General features: G+C 52.7%; 1 protein-coding gene across 1 annotated transcript; it reads right to left on the minus strand.

The window, feature by feature from the left end:
- Positions 1-217: 217 nt before the first annotated feature.
- On the minus strand, positions 218-23,641 carry LOC309565557 (small acidic protein; the record flags this gene model as incomplete). The annotated part of the gene is made up of 5 exons (XM_082270514.1): positions 23,499-23,641; positions 17,284-17,370; positions 16,594-16,654; positions 9,070-9,179; positions 218-454 (listed from the first exon to the last, which is right to left on the minus strand). Exons 1-5 carry the CDS (start codon positions 23,568-23,570, stop codon positions 218-220), a joined length of 567 nt encoding a protein of 188 aa, XP_082126640.1. The 5' UTR covers positions 23,571-23,641.
- Positions 23,642-24,159: the final 518 nt, after the last annotated feature.

Consider the following 24,159-nt stretch of genomic DNA (forward strand, 5'->3'; position numbering starts at 1 on the left):
GCACCTCCTCTCAGCAGGTCTGTTCTCAGGATTTCCTTGTAGGAGCAGAGCAGTTGCCAAGGTAACCCTGATAAAGTACTGGGGGAACTCCACATGAGGGATGTGCACATTGGATGGCATTCAGCTCCACCCACACCGGATGACAGGTGGGAAGAGGGGGAGGGAGGGCGATTACCTCTGGCCCACCTGAGATCCGGGCGCCCCCCTCACAGGCATATTAGGAGCTGCTGGACTTCACAAACTGCATTTTGTAGTTGGACTTGCTGGTTTTGCGCTGGGAGGCGCCGTCCTTATCGCTGGGCGCTTTGTCCGCGGTTTTAACCACCGCATTCGGCGTTTTATCTCGGTCGTCTTTGATTTCTTTTCTACTTTTATCTGAATGTCCATCTGCTCTGGAGGTCACTTCGGGTGGTGGGGGAGGAGGAGGAGGCAACTTCTCCTCCGAACTGCTCGGCTGAAAAGAACAGAACAAGGAAAAAAAAACAAAAAATCAGAGGTGAGAATCGCCCCCGCCTGTCCACATACAATGCATCTGATTGGACAATTTCCTAATGAAAGTTTAAAGCCAAACTCTGGGTGAACAGTTAAATACGCAGTTAGGACTCATTCCCTTAGGGTATATCCAGGGCTGGCACCGGAATTGGGAGAGGGGGGGGCTAAAGCAGGGGGTTCGCAAGAAGTGCTTATGCTGGAGCCGTGAATGCCTATACCTTTACCTGAGCACAGTGATGCCAAGCAAAGTCCCGCCAGGCTACGGTATGTTAACATGGTTGGGGACAGAGAGGGGGACATAGACATGAGGACAGAGAGACCCAGACGGGAGGGGAGCAGGGGAGAGGCAGAGCAGGGGAGACCCAGAGCAGGGGAGAGACCCAGGCGGGGAGAGGCAAAGCAGGCGGGGAGAGGCAGAGAAGGGGAGAGACCCAGGCGGGGAGAGGCAGAGCAGGGGAGAGAGGCAGAGCAGGGGAGAGAGGCAGAGCAGGGGAGAGAGGCAGAGCAGGGGAGAGAGGCAGAGCAGGGGAGAGAGGCAGAGCAGGGGAGAGGCAGAGCAGGGGAGAGGCAGAGCAGGGGAGAGGCAGAGCAGGGGAGACCCAGGCGGGGAGGCAGAGCAGGGGAGAGGCAGAGCAGGGGAGACCCAGACGGGGAGCGGCAGAGCAGGGGAGACCCAGACGGGGAGAGGCAGAGCAGGGGAGAGGCAGAGCAGAGGCAGAGCAGGGGAGAGGCAGAGCATAGGAGACCCAGACGGGGAGAGGCAGAGCAGGGGAGACCCAGACGGGGAGAGGCAGAGCAGGGGAGAGGCAGAGCAGAGGCAGAGCAGGGGAGAGGCAGAGCAGAGGAGACCCAGACGGGGAGAGGCAGAGCAGGGGAGACCCAGACGGGGAGAGGCAGAGCAGGGGAGAGGCAGAGCAGAGGCAGAGCAGGGGAGAGGCAGAGCAGAGGAGACCCAGACGGGGAGAGGCAGAGCAGGGGAGACCCAGACGGGGAGAGGCAGAGCAGGGGAGACCCAGACGGGGAGAGGCAGAGCAGGGGAGACCCAGACGGGGAGAGGCAGAGCAGGGGAGACCCAGACAGGGAGAGGCAGAGCATAGGAGACCCAGACGGGGAGAGGCAGAGCAGGGGAGACCCAGACGGGGAGAGGCAGAGCAGGGGAGAGGCAGAGCAGAGGCAGAGCAGGGGAGAGGCAGAGCAGAGGAGACCCAGACGGGGAGAGGCAGAGCAGGGGAGACCCAGACGGGGAGAGGCAGAGCAGGGGAGAGGCAGAGCAGAGGCAGAGCAGGGGAGAGGCAGAGCAGAGGAGACCCAGACGGGGAGAGGCAGAGCAGGGGAGACCCAGACGGGGAGAGGCAGAGCAGGGGAGACCCAGACGGGGAGAGGCAGAGCAGGGGAGACCCAGACGGGGAGAGGCAGAGCAGGGGAGACCCAGACAGGGAGAGGCAGAGCAGGGGAGACCCAGGCGGGGAGGCAGAGCAGGGGAGAGGCAGAGCAGGGGAGAGGCAGAGCAGGGGAGAGGCAGAGCAGGGGAGAGGCAGAGCAGGGGAGAGGCAGAGCAGGGGAGAGGCAGAGCAGGGGAGAGGCAGAGCAGGGGAGAGTGATTTTTAGAGGAGTTTTTTTTTTTTTTTTTTAAACGCCAAAAAAAAAAAAAATCACTCTAAATCTAAAAAGGCTAAAAAAAAAAAAAAAAAAAAAAAAAAAAAAAAAAAAGAAAAAAATTGTAAGTTTATATGGTGATCGTTAACTCTCAATATATGATTTTGAGGTTTTTTATTCATACCATAACCTATTTACAATTCTGATATAATTTTTGCAGTTCTTTTATACTTTGTTCTTGTATATCTTTTCTACACATTTTTCATGTTTGCTTGAGCTCCTTGAAGAAAAAGGGGGGGGGGGGGTTGAGTCTTTTCCCTCTGAATGAAATGTGTCGGTTTCAGGGGGAAAAATGACCCCCCCCCCCTTTTTCAGAGCGATCAAACAAACAGGACAGATAGGTATAAGAGAACAGCAAAAATATAATATCAAAATTGTAAACAAATAAATGGATTTTTGTAAGAACTTACCGTAAAATCCTTTTCTCTTAAGCTCATTGACAGACGTAGTCTTCTTGATTCTCAAGAGCTGGGTTATGTTGTCTCCGCAGGAGTAGGACTAGGCAGAATGACAAAACGTTCTGGCTCCACCCTAGGGGGCAGTCCCTGAGGGTATATCCTCCCTCTCTCTGCTACAGGGAATCAGTTCGGTTTAAAGCAGTACAGAGAAATTAACCCAACCCAACTCAATGATAGAGGGGCGGGTACTACGTCTGTCAATGAGCTTAAGAGAAAAGGATTTTACGGTAAGTTCTTACAAAAATCCATTTTTCTCTATCGCTCATTGACAGACGTAGTCTTCTTGATTCTCAAGAGCTGGGACATCCAGAAGCAGTGCCACAAATGAGGGGTGGGATTGACAAAATCAAATCCAATCTAGAAGGCCCAACCGGTGCCAAACTAGAAGTTTTAAAGGCTCATAATAAACAAAGAATGAGGCTAAAGAAAAAATTTTCCAACGGAAAAAAAAAACCCTCGAGGTAGACCACTGGTCTCCTCAAATTGCGGCCTGCAAAACCTTGCGGCCAAATGAGGCATCAGACGATGCCATTACATCAACTTTATAATGTTTAGAGAAGGTATGCACCGACGACCAGGTAGCTGCCTTGCACACCTGGACCACTGACGCCTGATGGCGAAAGGCCCATGACGCACTAAGTGCCCGAGTGGAGTGCGCCTTAACAGGGAACGGGGGCTCCCGACCCTTAATAGAATAAGCCTGCACTACCGTCTGTCTGATCCATCTGGAAATGGTCGCGGCAGATGCAGGTAACCCCTTTTTGGGTCCATCTGGGATCACAAAAAGTGAATCCGTCTTGCGAAACGAGTCTGTCGTTTTCAAGTATACCCTGATCGCCCGGACCACATCCAAGGAGTGTAAAGCAAACTCCCGAGGATGACTGGGCTTAGGACACAGGGAAGGTAATACAATTTCTTCATTCAGATGAAATTCTGAAACCACTTTTGGTAGGAAGGATGGATTCGGACGAAGAACCACCTTATCTCTATGAACCACCAGATATGGTGAACGACAAGATAATGCGGCCAGTTCTGACACCCTGCGTGCAGAAGTAATAGCCACCAAGAAGGCCACCTTCTGGGACAACGTGGGTAGAGGAATCTCCCTAATATCTTCAAAGGGAGGTTTCTGAAGAACCGACAACACTAAATTAAGATCCCAGGGGGGTAACGGGGCGTGCACTGGCGGAGCCAGATGTCGCACCCCCTGGATGAAATTCCGCACCAAGGAATGAGTAGCCAAAGGCTTCTGAAAGAAGATGGCTAATGCTGAGACCTGACCCTTGATAGTACTCAAGGCCAGTTTCTGCTCAACCCCTTGTTGCAGAAAAGCCAATATTCGACTAATCGAATAAGACCGAGGACGGAACCCCAAAGGTTCACACCATGCAATGTAGGACTTCCATGTGCGATGATAAATCTTTCTGGAAGTCGCTTTCCTTGCTTCAACTAGAGTAGGAATAACTGAAGCTGACAAACCTTTGTCCTTCAGCACCTGGGTCTCAATAGCCAGGCCGTTAAAGCCAGCGATCGTAAAGCAGGATGGAAGATCGGTCCCTGAGACAGTAGATCCTCTCTGAGAGGAAGTCTCCACGGGACGTCCGCCACCAGTCTGACCATGTCGGCGTACCAAGCTCGACGAGGCCAGTCCGGAGCTACCAGGATTACTGGGATTCCTTCCTCCTCTACCCTGCGAAGAAGTCTTGGCAGTAACGCGAGAGGAGGGAAGGCATATATTAGCTGGTATTGCCCCCACGGGGCGATCAGTGCGTCTGCGGTTTCTGCTAGAGGATCGCGGGAGCGAGCCACGAATCTCTGAACTTTCCTGTTGAATCGTGATGCCAACAGATCCACATCCGGGGTGCCCCACCGTAGGCACAACTGGTGGAAAACGTCTGGATGGAGGGACCATTCCCCCTGATCCAGGGTCTGACGGCTGAGATAATCTGCCTGCCAATTCTCCACCCCCGGAATGAACACCGCAGAGATTGCTGGAACAAATCGTTTCGCCCAGCGAAGAATGCAAGCCACTTCTTTGGCCGCTCGGACACTCTTGGTGCCCCCCTGGTGATTGACATAAGCCACGGCCGTGGCATTGTCCGACTGGATCCGAACCGGGCTGCCCTGGAGCTGCTCGGTCCAGTGAATCAGACAAAGTCTGATCGCTCTCAGTTCCAATACATTTATCGGTAATCTGGATTCCTCCGGGGACCAAAGTCCCTGGGCAGATAATTGACCGAGAATTCCTCCCCATCCGGATAGACTGGCATCCGTGGTCACTATCGTCCAATATATTGGCAGAAATGACTTTCCCTGGCTGAGCATTGGAGACCGAAGCCACCAAACCAGAGACTCTCTGGTCTGTTTGTTCAATCGTATCTGATTGTTCAGGGATTCCGGATTCCGATTCCATCTGAGGAGAATCTCTTGCTGAAGAATTCGGGTATGGGACTGGGCAAATGGGACTGCTTCGAAGGAAGCCACCATCAACCCCAGACCCCTCATGCAAGTCCGAAGGGAAGACCAGCTGTTGGACAGTAACAACTGGACTGCTGATTGAATCTTTCGAAGTTTCCCTACCGGAAGAAACACTCTTGTCCTGACTGTGTCTAGAATTAGACCCAGATATTCGGGCCTCTGGGTGGGAACCAGAAAAGACTTTTGCTGGTTCACCAGCCACCCGAATTCCTGTAAAGAAATCATAGTAATTTCTATGTTTTGTAGCAAGGTCTGAGGAGACTCTGCATGAAGCAGAAGATCGTCTAGGTAACCTAGAATCGATATACCTCTTTGGCGCAGAAATGCCAACATTGGGGCCAACACTTTTGTGAAGACCCGCGGAGCCGTGGCGAGACCGAAAGGTAACGCCACAAACTGATAGTGGTTCTCCTCTACGGAAAAGCGTAGAAAACGCTGATGTCCTGCGAAAATGGGAATGTGAAGATAGGCGTCCTTGATGTCTATGGACGCTAGGACATCCCCTGGATGCAGGAAGGCTGCTACCGTGCGAATGGACTCCATTCTGAATCTTCTTATGTTGACGAAAGAATTGAGTGCTCTTAAGTCCAGAATTGGACGCACTTTGCCCTCTTTCCTGGGTATTGTAAACAGGTTTGAATAAAACCCTTGAAACCGTTCTGTCCAAGGAACGTGGACTACCACTCCTTGTTGTAGTAGATCTGTGACTGCTCTCCGCAGATCTTCTAGACGATCCGGAGATAGTCGGATATTGGAAGGGAAGAATCGCGCCGGTGGGAGAGATCGAAACTCGATCTTGTACCCTGACTTTATGACTTCGCAAACCCATTTGTCCGGGATTCTGGAAAGCCATGGATCCGGGAACCGGCGAAGACGTCCCCCCACCCCAGTTATGGGTGGGGGCGCACCTTCAGGCTTTGGATGGTTTATCTTCAGGTCTGGAGGGGGCGGGCTTTTGCTTGCCCGACCAACGACCCCTGACGCCTCCTGTAGGAACCTTGGAGGACTTAGTTTTTTCACCCGCTGGACGAAAAAACCTCTTGTGAGCAGAAAAAGAAGGCCCTCGTCTTTGACGAGTTCCTCTACCTTTAAAATTTTGCGGTAAAAAAGGTGCTTTTTCCACCGGTGAGATCCTTAATGATTTCATCTAAGTTGGCTCCAAATAGACGTTCTCCTGAAAAGGGGATATTAGCCAATGCTTTTTTGGAACCTTGGTCGGCTATCCAACCTTTTAGCCACAGTGTACGCCTGAGAACCACTGCTGAGACAGATGCTCGCGCCAATAATGGAGTGGCGTCTAACGCCGCATCACACACAAACTGTAACCCCTGTATCATTTGTTCCAACAAATCTGATACCGCCTGAGGGACCTCTTCTAAGTCCCGGCGTAACCACTTGGTCCATTCAGTTACAGCCTGCGAAACCAGACCAATAGCAATTATTGGTCTGAAAGCTGATCCAATCAAGGAAAACATGGTGCGAGACATAGCTTCTATCTTGCGATCCACTGGATCTTTAAAAGACGGAGCGTCTTCTAAAGGAATAACCGTGGCTTTATTCAATCTAGCAATAGGTGAATCCACCACAGGTGGTTCTGTCCATTTCTTAATAAGGGTTTCCTCAAACGGATAACGCCTGTCAATGCGTTTGGAAATATTAAAAGTGCGTTTTGGCAGACGCCATTCTTCATCGATTGGATTGCCAAAACATTTGGGCAATGGAAAAACCTTTGCCACTTTGATGCGCTTTTTAGTCCCAAAAGGGATCTCAGTTTCAGCTATTTCTGATGGAATACCCTGTAACCTTAAAGTCTCTTGAACAGATACAATGAGTGCGTTTACCAACGCTTCCTCTCGGGCTATGGCAGATGCCGAAACATCCTCCTCACTGTCTGAAGAGACAGGACCCGAGACACCAATACCAGATGAAGTACCTGCAACTGCAGAAATAGGCTCAGAGTCTGAATCCGAGGTTTCAGATAATAAGGGGTTAGGCGGGGGTCGCTTTCTTGCGCCCTGTCCCTGACAAGCCACTTCCACCCGGGACACAAAAGTTTCCATAATGGCTGACAAAGATTCAATTGTCAATGGGGTGCTGGAGGATCCCGCAGACCCCTCAAGGGGATCCGGAGGAGATACATGAGTGGCAGGGTCCATGTTAATACAGGACACTTTTGCCAGCAATAAACAAAAAAACTTTTTTTTTTTTTTTGTGTGTCTCCCCCTAGCGCAATAGCGCCCCTCAGAGTACCTGCTTCTCGATCCCAGAGAGAGAGAGAGGGACCCCCAAGGCTCACCAACCGATGCAGTGCAGTTTCCAACAAACTGCAGCCAGCGTCTGTCTTACACAGACTGGAAGGAGCTGTTTGCTTTTTCCCGGGCAGAAGGCGTGGCTCCGCCCCCTGTGTACGCCTTCCGGCGTTCCCAGCCCTCCACGAGGAAGCTGGGCTCACAAAACATGGCCGCCCCCATAGAAGAGACATAAGACTCCAAAAACATGGCGGCCGGCGTGACCTGAGGACATACATGCATTCGGTCTACGGCAAAATGGCGGCGGACCGCCGATATCGTCTTCCCAGCACATCCACCTGCACTCTGCTAAGAGGCGATATATGGATCTACAGAGATACACTGCACATAAGGTAGGATTATACCTCCTATGTTTGCTGTAATGTTACAGTCTGCTGGGTAGAGTGTTAGCTCTTGAACCAAGTCCACTTCCCACAAACACATGCTGTATTACAAGGGGGACTTGTAAGTGTCAGATATATACTGACCATATATGGAGGGGCCCATAATATATACTGCCTCATAATGAGGAAAAAAGGGAACGTTTACTCACCATACCGAACCGACAGGCACCCTCTCTTCACAATACCCTCTCCACCGGGGTGGGGGTTTGTGGACGCCTCGACTCTCTGGTCCTGGCGTCCAAGCGAGCTTTTAACTCGCAAAGTCAGTCCCTTTACTGGGACTCCGTCGCGGCCGACTCAGCGCACTGGTCTGCACGCGCTTTTAGGCAGAAACCGGGGTGACCACTGGATCTCAACATCCAGCCCGTCGCCCGGCCCCGCATACTTACTTGAATATGTCGCGGCCGACCAAGCGCAATGCCTGGTCTGCACGCGCTCGTAGGCCGGCTGGGGTGACCACAAGTGTCGCCCAGTCCGGCATTTTTGCTTGAAGATCTCACAGGAAAAAAACACTGGAGAAAACTACCTAAAAAATGTCTTTTTCTTAAAGAAAAAAGTCTTGCCAGGACCAAAAGATCCCAGCAAGGAGCTTAGGTCCTTACTCCTGACTAGACAGAAAAAAACTGATTCCCTGTAGCAGAGAGAGGGAGGATATACCCTCAGGGACTGCCCCTACGGTGGAGCCAGAACGTTTTGTCATTCTGCCTAGTCCTACTCCTGCGGAGACAACATAACCCAGCTCTTGAGAATCAAGAAGACTACGTCTGTCAATGAGCGATAGAGAAATATATATATATAAAAATAAAAATCACTCTAAACCAAAAAAAAGTCTAAAAAAATAAATAAATGATTACTGTTTTTATGGTGATTGGTAACACTTGATTTATGATTTTTAGCGTTTTTTATATTATTGTATAAAAGCATTAAAATTTTGATATGATCCCTTTTCCTTTTTTTGCAGTTTTTATATTTTGTTATCTCTATTACGCATATTTTTTGTGTATGTTTGATAAACCCTGAAGAAGGGGGGAGTCTTTCCCCCCCGAAATGCGTCGGCTTGATGTACTTGTTACGGTCAATAAACACCTTTTTAAATCCACCATCCAACTTGTATTGCTTTGGACGCCAGGCGCTCCTTCCCATTTTCTTAGTCTACATGCGGAACCGCCATAATGCCGGACCAGAAAAGGAAGCAGCCCACACCCCAGAAAAATGTTCACTGCAATTCTCCAACATTGGGCGCAGGCTCATCAGGTCTCAGTGCACTCCATGTAACAGGCAGACATTTTGTACCTCATTAAAGCCCAGACCGCAGTGCCGCCGGTTCCGTCCAGACATGGAGCTGTCTATACTCTGCTGGTACTGATGCTCCAATTCATCGTTCATCTTCTGATCCTCGGCTCCTGGCAGAGAAGAAGACGAAGAAGTCATGATGTAGGAGGAGCTGGAAGGTGACCCCAGTATTGAATGTTCACACTCTAGTTGCCACAGTGCAAACACCGGTGCCCTGCCCCCGCACACAGGCAACGCCCATCGTGGCACACGGGCAGAGCCCGGCCCCCGCACACAGGCAACGCCCATCCTGGCACACGGGCAGAGCCTGGACCCCGCACACAGGCAACGCCCATCCTGGCACACAGGCAATGCCCATCCTGGTACACAGGCAGAGCCCCGGCCCCCGCACACAGGCAGAGCCCCGGCCCCCGCACACAGGCAGAGCCCCGGCCCCCGCACACAGGCAACACCCTTCCTAGTACACAGGCAACGCCCATCCTGGCACCCAGGCAGAGCCCGGCCCCCGCACACAGGCAACACCCATCCTGGCACCCAGGCAGAGCCCGGCCCCCGCACACAGGCAACACCCTTGCTGGCACACAGGCAACACCCTTGCTGGCACACAGGCAACGCCCATCCTGGCACACAGGCAACGCCCATCCTGGCACACAGGCAACGCCCATCCTGGCACACAGGCAACGCCCATCCTGGCACACAGGCAGAGCCTGGCACCCACACACAGGCAACACCAATCCTGGCACCCAGGCAGAGCCCGGGCCCCACACAAGGCACTACTTCTACAGTATTCTACTAAACTTTAGCCCCAGAAATAGAGTCATAGGCGGTGGGTGTTTCTACATGGATCTTCCACCAATCAATGAACACTCCATAGATCTCTCCCAATGGCCACATTGTCTGGGAGGGAAATCACCCGAGGGGGGAGAGGATACATTACAAGGCCACCAACATCTCCATATTGAGCCCCTCCTCCACACAGCACAGGATCTGATTGGCTGCCAGAGACACTCCCCCCCATCACAGACTTTGTGACCCGCCTCACTGTCACCATGACAAGAGGATGCTGGGAAAGTTGTAGTGCCATAGAATTCAGAAACACAGACACAGAGCCCAACAAATTCTCCGGTACGGGAGAGGGAGGCTGCACAACAACTGCCCTACCCTGTGGAAGCCCTGCTGAAGCCCTGCTGAAACTGGCAGTGAGGGGGGGGGGGTCACATATACAATGCTGGAGAGCAAAGACAGCTTCCGGACTGATTCCAAATACTGAGAAATGGAATTCATTACTCCCCATAAAATCCCTTTCTCTGAGTTCATTGATGGACACAGCAACTCTTCCTTATCCATGGCCAGACCGGGTTTTATAGCCCCTCCCTCCAGATCCATGACCAGACCGGGTTTTATAGCCCCTCCCTCCAGATCCATGACCAGACCGAGTTTTATAGCCCCTCCTTCCTTATCCATGACCAGACCGGGTTTTATAGCCCCTCCCTCCAGATCCATGACCAGACCGGGTTTTATAGCCCCTCCCTCCAGATCCATGACCAGACCGGGTTTTATAGCCCCTCCCTCCAGATCCATGACCAGACCGGGTTTTATAGCCCCTCCCTCCAGATCCATGACCAGACCGGGTTTTATAGCCCCTCCCTCCAGATCCATGACCAGACCGGGTTTTATAGCCCCTCCCTCCAGATCCATGACCAGACCGGGTTTTATAGCCCCTCTCTCCAGATCCATGACCAGACCGGGTTTTATAGCCCCTCTCTCCAGATCCATGACCAGACCGGGTTTTATAGCCCCTCCCTCCAGATCCATGACCAGACCGGGTTTTATAGCCCCTCCTTCCTTATCCATGACCAGACTGGGTTTTATAGCCCCTCCCACCAGATCCATGACCAGACCGGGTTTTATAGCCCCTCCTTCCTTATCCATGGCCAGACCGGGTTTTATAGCCCCTCCCTCCAGATCCATGACCAGACCGGGTTTTATAGCCCCTCCCTCCAGATCCATGACCAGGTTTTATAGCCCCTCCCTCCATATCCATGACCAGGTTTTATAGGCCCTCCCTCCATATCCATGACCAGGTTTTATAGCCCCTCCCTCCATATCCATGACCAGGTTTTATAGCCCCTCCCTCCATATCCATGACCAGGTTTTATAGGCCCTCCCTCCAGATCCATGGCAAGACCGGGTGTTTATAGCCCCTCCCTCCCGATACATGACCAGACCGGGTGTTTATAGCCCCTCCCTCCTGATACATGACCAGACCGGGTGTTTATAGCCCCCTCCCTCCAGATCCATGACCAGACCGGGTTTTATAGCCCCACCTACAAAACACTAGGCAGGAAAAAAAAAAAAGAAAGGACTCTGCCTCTTCTATGGACAGTCCTCTCCCCCTCCCCCCTCTCTGCTATAGGCCTCCAGTCAGCCACAAGCAGTGTCAAAGGAGAAGTTCCATAGAGGGGAGGGTGCTGTGTCTGTAAATTTTACTGCAACAAAAAATCCCGTTTTCTCTTCATTGACAGACACAGCCGCCTCTTCTTCAGGACTCAGAAGACAACTTTTTGCGTGAGCGTAAGCAAGGGAATATCCCAGATGCTCCCAATGTTAGGCTTCTGAACAGCCAACACCACCAAAGGACAAGCCCCACGGTGGCAGTGGGAAATGCACAGGGGCATCACAAAGAATCCCTCAAAGGAAAGTATGGCCCAAGGAGTGCATTGCCAAAGGATTCTGAAAGAAAACAGCCGGAGCCGAGACTTGACCCTTGGTGCTCAAAAGCAAGCTTCTGATCTATGCCACGTTCCAGGAAGGCCAACACTGAGTCACAGAGAGGGAGTAAGGGTGGAACCCCAGGGCTATGCACCAAACGACATGGAGGCTCTCCAGGTGACATGATGAATCTTCAGGGAGGTATGAGCCTTAAAAAGAGCCAGGAACACGGAAGCAGACAACCCTGTCCATCAGAACCTGGCTTTCAATAGCTACACTGTAAAAGCAGAGTGAAACACCGGCCTCTGGGACAAAGTCCTCTCAAAGAGGCAGCTGCCAAGGAGCGGGGGGGCCACCAACCGCACTACGTCGATGTAACACGAGCAACAAGGCCCGTATGAAGCCACCAGGAGGCCCAGGATCCTTTCTGCCTCCAACATGTGCAACAGACGAGGTATGGGACGGAAGGGCAGAAAGCCATAAAAGGAGATTGTAATAATCCCACAGCGCCACTAAGCACATCGTCCCGTCTCCCAGAGGATCCAACAATCTCGCCATGAACCTTGGAACCTTTCGCTTAAGGCGGGACACTAGGAGATCCACGTCTGGCCCCCCCCCTCAGCAAAGACAGAGCTGATGGACCACAAGCCCTGATCAGGGGTGTGTTTAGGTTTTGTGCTGCCCTAGGCATGACTAAACTTGGGCACCCCTAATTTAAATATGACCAACCCCTTCTTGTAAAGGCCACACCCTTTCCTGTTTATGACCCGCCCTGTCATCTGTAAACCAGACCACAACCAGTGTCTATCAGTGCCGATCAGTGCAGCCTCATCAGTTCCCATAAGTTCCCATAAGTTCAGCTTCATCAGTGCAGCCTCATTACTGCCCATCAGTGCAGCCTCATTACTGCCCATCAGTGCAGCCTCATTACTGCCCATCAGTGCAGCCTCATTACTGCCCATCAGTGCAGCCTCATTACTGCCCATCAGTGCAGCCTCATTACTGCCCATCAGTGCAGCCTCATTACTGCCCATCAGTGCAGCCTCATCAGTGGCCATTCTTACAGCCCCATCAGTGGCAACCAGTGCAGCCTATCAGTGCAGCCTATCAGTGCATCATATCAGTGCATCATATCAGTGCATCATATCAGTGCATCATATCAGTGCATCATATCAGTGCATCATATCAGTGCATCATATCAGTGCATCATATCAGTGCATCATATCAGTGCAGTCCATCAGTCCTGCCTCACCAGTGGCCATCAGTGCAACATATCAGAGCCCATCAGGGCAGCATATCAGTGCAGCCCCATCTGCTTGTTTGCTGCCCCCCTGCAAAGTGCTGCCCTAGGCCTGGGCCTTGTTGGCCTAGGCCAAGATACAGCACTGGCCCTGATCCAGCATCTGAAGGCTAAGGTAATCCACGTGCCAGTTTAATAGCCTGAATGTGTACGGCAGGAAGAACCAGAACAAAGCTTTCCACTCACCACAGAATGTGAGACACTTCCAGCGCTGCCCTTCTTGCGCCTCCCTGATGCGAGGCCCTGGTTGGTAGAACCCTTAGGTGATCTGTCCAGACTTTCAGACAGCTTGGTCACCCGAAGCTAAAGGACATTGGTGGGCAGACAGGCTTCCTCCGGAGTCCAGAAACCCTGAGCCGAGTCCAATCCCAGGACTCCTCCCGCCAGCCCGACAAGCCAGCATCCTCTGTGACCACAGTCCAGGGAAGGGGAGGGAGGGGGATTTATGTTTTGGAGGCCGGAGACTGCAGCTACCAGAGGAGGGAGCCACTTGCCGACCGCTTCAGATAAATCCGAACGTCAGTGGAGACCTGTACCAGTTGGACAGGATTGCCTTCTGCAGAGTTCTCGTATTGGGCTGTGCATACAGAACCGCCTTGAAGGAAGACACAATCAGGCACAAACCATCATGGTAGAGAGAGAAAAAAAAAAAAAAAAAAGAGTTTGCCTGATGGGAGGAACATCCTGGCCCAAAGCGAGGATCCACCCCAGATACTCCAAGCCCTTGGATGGGGCCATCACAGACTACCTGAGGTTCAGTAAACACCCGAAGTCCTGGAGGGAATGCATAGAGATCTCCACGCTGTCTGACGGACAAACGACCCATCCAGGTAGCCAATCACAGCGATCCCCGTTGTCTCTGCAAAGCCAGGACCTTGGTAAACAACCGGGAGTGGAGTCCAGACCAAAGGCCAGCGCTACTAATTGATAATATGCGTCCCTGATAGCAAAGTGTAGGCCATGCAGATGTCCCCCACAGATTGGAATGTGCAGGTCAGAATCCTCGATGTCTATGGATGCAAGAAAATTCCCCTGGTGAAGGGAGACCACCGAGCAAGCAGATTCCAGACCCGCATAAAGGCACTCATATTGGAATACAATCCCCAGAACTACTCCGGCTCAGGCATCGGAAACACCACTCCTCTAAGGAACAAATCCTGCTCAGCCCCGTACAGAGCCTGCAAACGGGCCAACAAGAGCTGTAGATCGAAGGGGGGGGGGGGGGGGGGGTAGACCCATCCACTGGAGAGGGGTGATTTTTAGAAGTCAGAGAATGATTTTGCAGACCCACTTATTGGGAATGGGGGCAGTCCATGGGATTGGGAACCAGTGAAGGCAACCCCCCCACCCTGGAAAGAGGTGGAGGTAAACCCCCCTGCTAAGGAGGGCACAGCCGCTGGCTTAGAGAGCTTCCAAGGCCAGGGGCGCTTAGTGTCGCCCGTGGGAAGCTTGAAAGTGGGGAGCCCATGTCAAGGACCGAAGGGAACGAAAAAGCTGTAAAGTCGGTCCAGCCGTCCTATGCGGTTCCTTTCCCCTCTTTCCAAGGGAAGTAACATAGAAACATAGAATGTGTCGGCAGATAAGAACCATTTGGCCCATCTAGTCTGCCCAATATTACACTCCCACCCATGAGGTTCCTGATAATCCAGTCTAGCCAAAGACACGGACACCCTGGATGGAAAGGTCCGCCAAGGCTTTTTTGAAAAGCAACCGACTAACATTAGGCCAAGGACCGGTCTCAGAACCACTGCCGAAACAGGAAGCTTGAAGAGAAGCGGGGCTGCGTCAAGAAACGGGTCACAAATATTCCCCTGGACCGCTGGTCCACATACTCCACAGATGCTGGAGGCATCTGGCTAGGAGTCAAGGCCTGTCGCAAAAATCAAGGCCCGTTCAGTCAGCGTCTGAGACACCAGGGCAGTGGCCAACGTAGGCCGGAGTGCAGACCCGGTGATGGTGAACGTAGATCAGGCCACTCCCTCCACTCTGAGATCTGCAGGGTTCTTAAAGTGGAACTTCCCAACTGGGATCACTGTGACCCTGGTGATCCGGGAGATAGGAAGATTCTACCACTGGCAGAGCGGTCCAATCCCTCCGGATACCGTAAAACGCTTCGGACAACCCCAGTCCCTGCAGACAAGTGTCTCGAAAATATGTGGGCTAAAGGGAAACACTTGGCAGCCCGGGCCGGTCGGTGCCCACCAAAGGAGACCTGAACACATCAGACGCTCTCATGGAAGCCTCCCTAAGGTAGTAGCCTACGGGTCATGTCTGCTGGTAGAGGAACACCCGTCCCTGGTCACAACGGGCCTGGAGGGGACGTCACCCGTCCCTGGTCACAACGGGCCAGGAGGGGACGTCACCCGTCCCTGGTCACAACGGGCCAGGAGGGGACGACACCCGTCCCTGGTCACAACGGGCCAGGAGGGGACGTCACCCGTCCCTGGTCACAACGGGCCAGGAGGGGACGTCACCCGTCCCTGGTCACAACGGGCCAGGAGGGGACGCCACCCGTCCCTGGTCACAACGGGCCTGGAGGGGACGCCATCACCGCCCATGCGGTAAATCTCCGTCCAAGAGCTCAAGACAAGTAGGGTAGGGGGTTAACAGGGTAGATGCCCCAGGGAAGATGGTGCGGCACAGCTCGCCCAACACCAGCCCCCCTTAACCCTTCTTAATTGGCATAGGCACCGTGCCGCCACTTTGTAATGAACTGCACATATAAACTGTCAGTGCCTGGGCCTGAACCTGGGACCTCTGCTGTGTCAGACCAATAAACTTCATGCTGGGTCACTGGAGATGCTCCTTTTCTTTTCTTCTTAATGGTTGCCCAGGTATGGCCCATATAGCCCAATGGCTGCCCTGGTCCAGGAAGGGGAACAGTCGTGGCCGAGCTAGCGGTCTGCGTGCGTTTCCTGGCCAGCCTAGGGTGACCACTGGATCCAGATTTCCAGCCTGACTGTTGATTGAAAAATGATAAGCGATGGGATCGCCAGTCCCAGCGGGGAATGTCCACACTTCTCTAGACACGGGGCAGGAATTACCAGAGGGGGTTGTATGCCCAGAGAGGACCGCCCATAGGAGGAGCCCAGTCTTTGTTTCCGCCTAGTGTCCGATTCCTAGAGGCGGGGCCATAAAACCCGGTCTAGTCATGGATAAGGAAGAAGTTGCTGTATTCTTCAATGAACTCCGAGAAATTCCTGTATAGTGCTGTGCTACCATTGGAGGGGGAGGGGGGGCAACTCTGCATAGAAACCAATCAGCTTCCAGGCTTTATTGTCAAAGCTTAACAAGCTGAAGCTAGAAGCTGATTGGCTGCCATGCGGAGCTGCATTAGATTCTGAGTGCTCCAGTTGAGACTCTGCTCACCTCTGGGGTGCAACGATTCCTCCAACCCCCCGCAGTGAAACCGCACTGATGTGAGAAAACGCACGGCGCCGTCGTTCATTCTGAATGGCACCCCCACACATGTATGAACGCAGGGAAATCACATGATCAATACTGGTCCTCACCTGAGCGGAAGTGTGATGTGGACTTGTGATCTCCGATGACCAGGCGACCGGTGTGTTCTCTCTGGAAGGAGCCAACAGATGAGTGTTATGTACTGACAGAGGCACAGACACCTACACCCCCCCCCCCAACCTGCAAAACCAACACATCCCCCACCCACCCGGTGCACACCGACACCCCCCCCCCCCCAAACTGCAAAACAACACATCCCCCACCCACCCGGTGCACACCGACACCCCCCCCCCCCCCCCAAACTGCAAAACAACACATCCCCCACCCACCCGGTGCACACCGACACCCCCCCCCCCCACCCTGCAAAAACAACACATCCCCCACCCACCCGGTGCACACCGACACCCCCCCCCCCCACCCTGCAAAAACAACACATCCCCCACCCACCTGGTGCACACCGACACCCCCCCCCCCACCCTGCAAAAACAACACATCCCCCACCCACCCGGTGCACACCGACACCCCTACCCCCCAAACTGCAAAACAACACATCCCTCCCCTCCTATACCTCTCCACTGACACCCCGCTGAGAGCTCTGATTGGAGGATTTCTTCATCCATCCGCAACTATGACACCATTTTCTATGAAGTTCAGTTTTAAGGAATAACTCCGACACTGAGGAGATATCTGTGCTCTCCGAGTGTCCAATCAGATGATCACAGTGTGGTCACATGACTCACCTTTCCAGCTCCCATCAGTCTCAGGAATTTCTGTTTGCGCTCATCATTCCCCAGATCCGCCTCCTCCCAGCTGTTGCTGGCTCCGCCCTGAATAGAGAACAGATAATTATTATGGATGGAGAGCTCCGCCCAGAACACAGATTATCCACTTACTGACCGCACCTTCACTGCTACAGCGTGGGCCGGCTGCAAAGAATCATTTATATATATTTTATGGGTAGGCACACAGAACACACAAACACCGGCTAGGCACACAGAACACACAAACACCGGCTAGGCACACAGAACACACAAACACCGACTAGGCACACACTGTACACACAAACACCGGCTAGGCACACAGAACACACAAACACCGGCTAGGCACACAGAACACACAAACACCGACTAGGCACACAGAACACACAAACACCGGCTAGGCACACAAACACCGGCTAGGCACACAAACACCGGCTTGGCACACAGAACACACAAACACCGGCTAGGCACACAGTACACAAACACCGACTAGGCACACACTGTACACACAAACACCGGCTAGGCACACACTGTACACACATGTTTTGAAACTGTCAAAGGTAATGAGGAGTGAAATCAGTTTATGCCTTTAGAAAGCCTGAAGGTGGGGATTGGTTTTCGGGGTCCGAGACTGCCAAAGAGTCTCACACACGGGGTATCCCTGTACTCAGGAGGATGGATTTTGGGGTGACATTTCACATGTGTGAGCATTTAAGTGACCACTTTGTGTAAACAAAAAAAACACATTTGTAATTCTCCCAATACTTGTGGCAAAATATAAAATATTCCATGGACTCACCATGCCTCTCAGCACAAAGCTTAGGACAGTGAGGGGGAACCTTGGCACCCGAATGTCTTGGAACTACGTTTCCCACAATGCTCCTGAACTCTGTGGTGTACTTGAGCATCATGGGAAATGCAGTTCCAAAACATCCGGGGTGCCAAGGTTCCCCCTCACTGGCTTAGGGTGTCTACTTTACAAAAAGGGGGCTGGGGGGGGGGGGGGGGTTGTGCTATCTTGGCTTTTTTTGTCATTTTTCAAACACCTGTGACAAAAATAATGAAATAGTCAATGGGCTCAAATTCCTTGGGGTGTCTACTTTCCAAAAAGGGGTAACTTGGGGGGGGGGGGGGTGTACTGACATTTTATCACTTCAAGAAATTAAATCGGCAGTCAGAAAGTAAAAGCTGCGTAAACTCCGGTATATACATAGGTTGTAGACGCTAAAACTTCTACGTAAACCAATAAAAACACACCAATGAGATTTTTTTTTAATCAAAGACATGTAGCCAATCATAGAAAACGTTCAGTCTTTTATCATTTACAGTCAGGTCCATAAATATTGGGACATGGATACAATTCTAATCTTTTTGGCTCTATACACCCTCCCCCCCACCCCCTCTATACACCATACACCCCCTCCCCCCCCCTCTATACACCACCTCTATATACACCATACACCCCCTCCCCCCCCCTCTATACACCACCTCTATATACACCATACACCCCCTCCCCCCCCCTCTATACACCACCTCTATATACACCATACACCCCCTCCCCCCCCCTCTATACACCACCTCTATATACACCATACACCCCCTCCCCCCCCCTCTATACACCACCACAATGGATGTGAAATGAAATAAACAAGATGTGCTTTAACCACTTAAGCCCTGGAAGATTTTACCCCCTTCCTGACCAGGGCCTATTTTGCGATTCGGTACTGCGTGACTTTAACGGACAATTGCGCGGTCGTGCGATGCTGTACCTAAACAAATTTGATGTCCTTTTTTTCCCACAAACAGAGATTTCTTTTGGTGGTATTTGATCTCCTGTGCGATTTTTACTTTTTGGGCTATAAACAAAAAAAAGAGCGACAATTTTGCAAAAATAGCAATATTTTTCACATTTTTTTATATGAAATTCCCCCCCAAAAAATGTAAAAAAATCAAAATTTTTTAACATTTTTGGCCAATTTGTTTGGTAAAAAATCGCAATACGCAGATTTTGATTGGTTTGCGCAAAATTTATTGAGTTTACTAACTACGGGAAAGATTTCTGTCATTTTTATTGTTTTTTTTTTTTTAACGAGTAATGGCGGCGATCTGCGATTTTCTTTTTTTGCGGAACTGCAACATTGTAGCGGACAGATCGGACCCCTGACTGACATTTTTGACACTTTTGGGGGTACCAGTGACATTACTGCAGTAATCAGTGCTATACATATGCACTGTTATAATGACACTGGCAGGGAAGGGGTTAACTTTATTGGAGAGGGAGGGGTTAAATGTATCCGTAGGGGTGTGATTCTAACTGTAAAGGGGCGTGGCTTGTGATGTAACCACAGAGATATAGGATCCTACATAGCAGGATTGTATGATCTCTGCAGTTACATCAGGGAGAATGACAGTTGGTTGTGTTTACATCATCCGCCTGCCTTTCTCCCTCTCCAGCGGGTGATCGCGAGTGGCCAGCGGACATCGGAGCCGCCACTTACACGTGCGGGGAGGTCCATGAACGAGTGGGAGTGTGCCTCCGATGGCGCGCTCTCGCCCCCTATTGGCTCTCAGGCTAGTGACGTACCGGTACGTCACTTTGCCTGCATGGGGCTGACTGCTGCAGTATATATACTTGCGGCGGTCGGCAAGCGGTTAACTGCAGACTTTCAGCTTTAATTTGAGGGGATTTACATAGTTACATAGTAGGTGAGGTTGAATAAAGACAATAGTCCATCCAGTTCCCCCTGTGTAGGTGTGTGTGGGCGGAGTTCCCCCTGTGTAGGTGTGTGTGGGGGCGGAGTTCCCCCTGTGTAGGTGTGTGTGGGGTCGGAGTTCCCCCTGTGTAGGTGTGTGTGGGGTCGGAGTTCCCCCTGTGTAGGTGTGTGTGGGGGCAGAGTTCCCCCTGTGTAGGTGTGTGTGTGGGGGCGGAGTTCCCCCTGTGTAGGTGTGTGTGGGGGCGGAGTTCCCCCTGTGTAGGTGTGTGTGGGGGCGGAGTTCCCCCTGTGTAGGTGTGTGTGGGGGCGGAGTTCCCCCTGTGTAGGGGCGGAGTTCCCCCTGTGTAGGTGTGTGTGGGGGCGGAGTTCCCCCTGTGTAGGTGTGTGTGGGGGCGGAGTTCCCCCTGTGTAGGTGTGTGTGTGGGCGGAGTTCCCCCTGTGTAGGTGTGTGTGTGGGCGGAGTTCCCCCTGTGTAGGTGTGTGTGGGGGCGGAGTTCCCCCTGTGTAGGTGTGTGTGGGGGCGGAGTTCCCCCTGTGTAGGTGTGTGTGGGGGCGGAGTTCCCCCTGTGTAGGTGTGTGTGGGGGCGGAGTTCCCCCTGTGTAGGTGTGTGTGGGGGCGGAGTTCCCCCTGTGTAGGTGTGTGTGGGGGCGGAGTTCCCCCTGTGTAGGTGTGTGTGGGGGCGGAGTTCCCCCTGTGTAGGTGTGTGTGGGGGCGGAGTTCCCCCTGTGTAGGTGTGTGTGGGGGCGGAGTTCCCCCTGTGTAGGTGTGTGTGGGGGCAGAGTTCCCCCTGTGTAGGTGTGTGTGTGGGCGGAGTTCCCCCTGTGTAGGTGTGTGTGGGGGCGGAGTTCCCCCTGTGTAGGTGTGTGTGGGGGCGGAGTTCCCCCTGTGTAGGTGTGTGTGGGGGCGGAGTTCCCCCTGTGTAGGTGTGTGTGGGGGCGGAGTTCCCCCTGTGTAGGTGTGTGTGGGGGCGGAGTTCCCCCTGTGTAGGTGTGTGTGGGGGCGGAGTTCCCCCTGTGTAGGTGTGTGTGGGGGCGGAGTTCCCCCTGTGTAGGTGTGTGTGGGGGCGGAGTTCCCCCTGTGTAGGTGTGTGTGGGGGCGGAGTTCCCCCTGTGTAGGTGTGTGTGGGGGCGGAGTTCCCCCTGTGTAGGTGTGTGTGGGGGCAGAGTTCCCCCTGTGTAGGTGTGTGTGTGGGCGGAGTTCCCCCTGTGTAGGTGTGTGTGGGGGCAGAGTTCCCCCTGTGTAGGTGTGTGTGGGGGCGGAGTTCCCCCTGTGTAGGTGTGTGTGGGCGGAGTTCCCCCTGTGTAGGTGTGTGTGGGCGGAGTTCCCCCTGTGTAGGTGTGTGTGGGCGGAGTTCCCCCTGTGTAGGTGTGTGTGGGCGGAGTTCCCCCTGTGTAGGTGTGTGTGGGCGGAGTTCCCCCTGTGTAGGTGTGTGTGGGCGGAGTTCCCCCTGTGTAGGTGTGTGTGGGCGGAGTTCCCCCTGTGTAGGTGTGTGTGGGCGGAGTTCCCCCTGTGTAGGTGTGTGTGGGCGGAGTTCCCCCTGTGTAGGTGTGTGTGGGCGGAGTTCCCCCTGTGTAGGTGTGTGTGGGCGGAGTTCCCCCTGTGTAGGTGTGTGTGGGCGGAGTTCCCCCTGTGTAGGTGTGTGTGGCTGTAATCATCTCTCATACCCCTGAATGTTCTGATCCTTGAGATGTAAGTCTAAGAGTCTTTTGAAAGCCACCATACTTCCCGCAGAAACCACTTCTTGTGGTAGAGAATTCCACAATCTTGTAGCCCCAACAGTAAAGAACCCCCCAAGTTGCCTGAGGTTAAAACGCTTCTCCTCTAATCGCATTGTATGCCCTCGAGTCCTCATGCAAATCAGGGGAACGGTGGAGGAATTACAACGGTTTGTATATAACCAGAATCTATGTGTGACGTCCAGGAGAGGAGGAGGAGCCTCACGGTCATAATCACCGCCCAGAGGCTCCACTATCCTGGCCACCGCTCCTGTGCCTGCCAGATGAACCAAAAAATGGCCACCGGACTACACAAACATGGCCGCCGGGAGAGACACACCCCAAAATCATGGCCCCGACCACGGCTAAAAGACCGCCACACACAGCGCCCATCTTACTCAGCATATCGGGGAACAGTGAAAACAATAAATAGGAAAAAAAAAAAGATAACATTTTAAATTGCTCTCCGTCCCCATGAGCTCGCACTCCACAGAAAATGCATACGGAAGCCCCGCCCACATATGTAAACGGTGTTCAAACCACACATGTGAGGTATCGGGGCGATCGTTAGAGTGAGAGGAATAATTCCATCCCCCGACCTCCTCTGTAACTCTAAGCTGGGAACCAATAAATATTTTTAAAGCGTCGCCTATGGAGATTTTTAAGTACCGATTGTTTGTTGCCATTCCACGGGGGGGCGCAATTTAAAACGGTGACATGTTGGGTATCTGTTTACTCTGCGTGACTTCGTCTTTCACAATATACTAAAGAATTGAGCTAAATTTACTGTTTTCTTTTTTTTTTTTTTTTTTTTAATTAAATCAAATTCATTTTATTCCCCAAAAATTTGTGGTTGAAAGACCGCAGCGCGAATACGGCGTGACATAAAATATTGCGACATCCGCCATTTTATTCTCCAGAGTCTTTGCTAAAGAATTATATGTGAATATTTGGGGGTTCTAAGTAATTTTCCAATAAATAATACGGATTATAACCTGGAAACAACAAATGTCAGACATAGGGCGGTCTATAAATGTGTGCCTAGCCAGTGTTTATGTGAAGAGTGGGGGAGGGGCTTGTTGTAGGGGGAAGGGAGAACACAGGATCCATTCCTTCCCTATGACGAGACCGGCAGTCTGTGTACCGATCCATCGCTGCGTCCAGCAGACCCTCCGATTGGCTCTCGCTAGGTCCAATCAGAGGTGGTCGCCGGCGGTGCACTCCAGAGCCGGAAGTGCTGGACCAGGCACAGCACCCCCCTCCCCCACAGTAAACGCACGTTGGGCGGTCAGCATCAGGTAAAGTAGCGCAGTGACGAATTGCACACAATGGCCTCATCATGAGGGGGGGGGAATCTTCCAAAGGGCAACAGGTAATTAAAGTTGGCTCCGCCCAAAGGGGAGGGGGAATCTTACAGAAGGCAACAGGTAATTAAGGATGGCTCCACCTAGGGGGAGGGGGGAATCTTCCAGAGAGACACTGGTAATTAGGGGTGGCTCCGCCCAGGGGGAGGAGCCAATCATAACAGCCCCTGCTCCTCCCCCCATGCCTGTACACACTACTGAGCCCCGCCCTTCAAAAGTGCAGACCCCACCCACTTCTGCAGGTGCCACGGTGGGAGGGCCTATGATAAGAGGGCGTGGCCGGGAGACTTCCAGAGGGACAGACATGGCACTCCCTTCCCCCATGTGTGAGGGGATGGTTGTCATGGCAACCCTCTCATACAGACACTCTATAAGACAGATTCCCCCCTCCGGGACCCCTCACCTCCTCCTCTTCCCGCGGGCCGGGCTTTCCTCTCTTGTGGCCCCGGGACCTCTTCTCCTCCCGGCCGCTCATACTTCTCCCGGGAACGTGGCGCACAGGATGCCGGGAACGTGCTGATCACGTGTTTCCGGCTACATAAATGCGCCAATCACCGCGCGTCCGGAGCGCCTGCGCACTGCAATCACTGGGAGGGACAGGGGAGGAGATTTTACATCGAGAGCGTATAACCCCGCCCCCTCCGTGTTATCCTTAGTGAACGTAGGGCGGAACTAGTAAAGAGGAACAGTCAGGGGGCGGAACATCGCTCATTAACCCTCCCCCTGCCGAGCTCCGCCTCCCGCCCTGTGACGTGAACGGATGGGGGTCCAGCGTGAGCGGAGGGGGCGGGGACTGATCATGTGACAGGGTCTGATGTTGCCTTCAGTGTCCCCGCAGGGAAGATTCGTTCTCCCTTCAGCCTTGTGTCACAGAAACCGGAAGTGAAGGAGAAATCCTCCAATGGGGACACCTAAGCGGGAATTCCTCCCACAATGGTGTGGTGTCACCCCCAAACATGAGATCTGTAACAGATTATCAATAATACAGGAAAGTCATTCCACATCATCTAAAGCTGATATTTATATAAAACGTGATGAGTCCCGGGGCCCCCATCTTCTCCTGT

The sequence above is a fragment of the Pelophylax lessonae genome (genome assembly GCF_965119305.1).
Source record: "Pelophylax lessonae genome assembly, chromosome: 10".
NCBI classification, from domain to species: domain Eukaryota; kingdom Metazoa; phylum Chordata; class Amphibia; order Anura; family Ranidae; genus Pelophylax; species Pelophylax lessonae.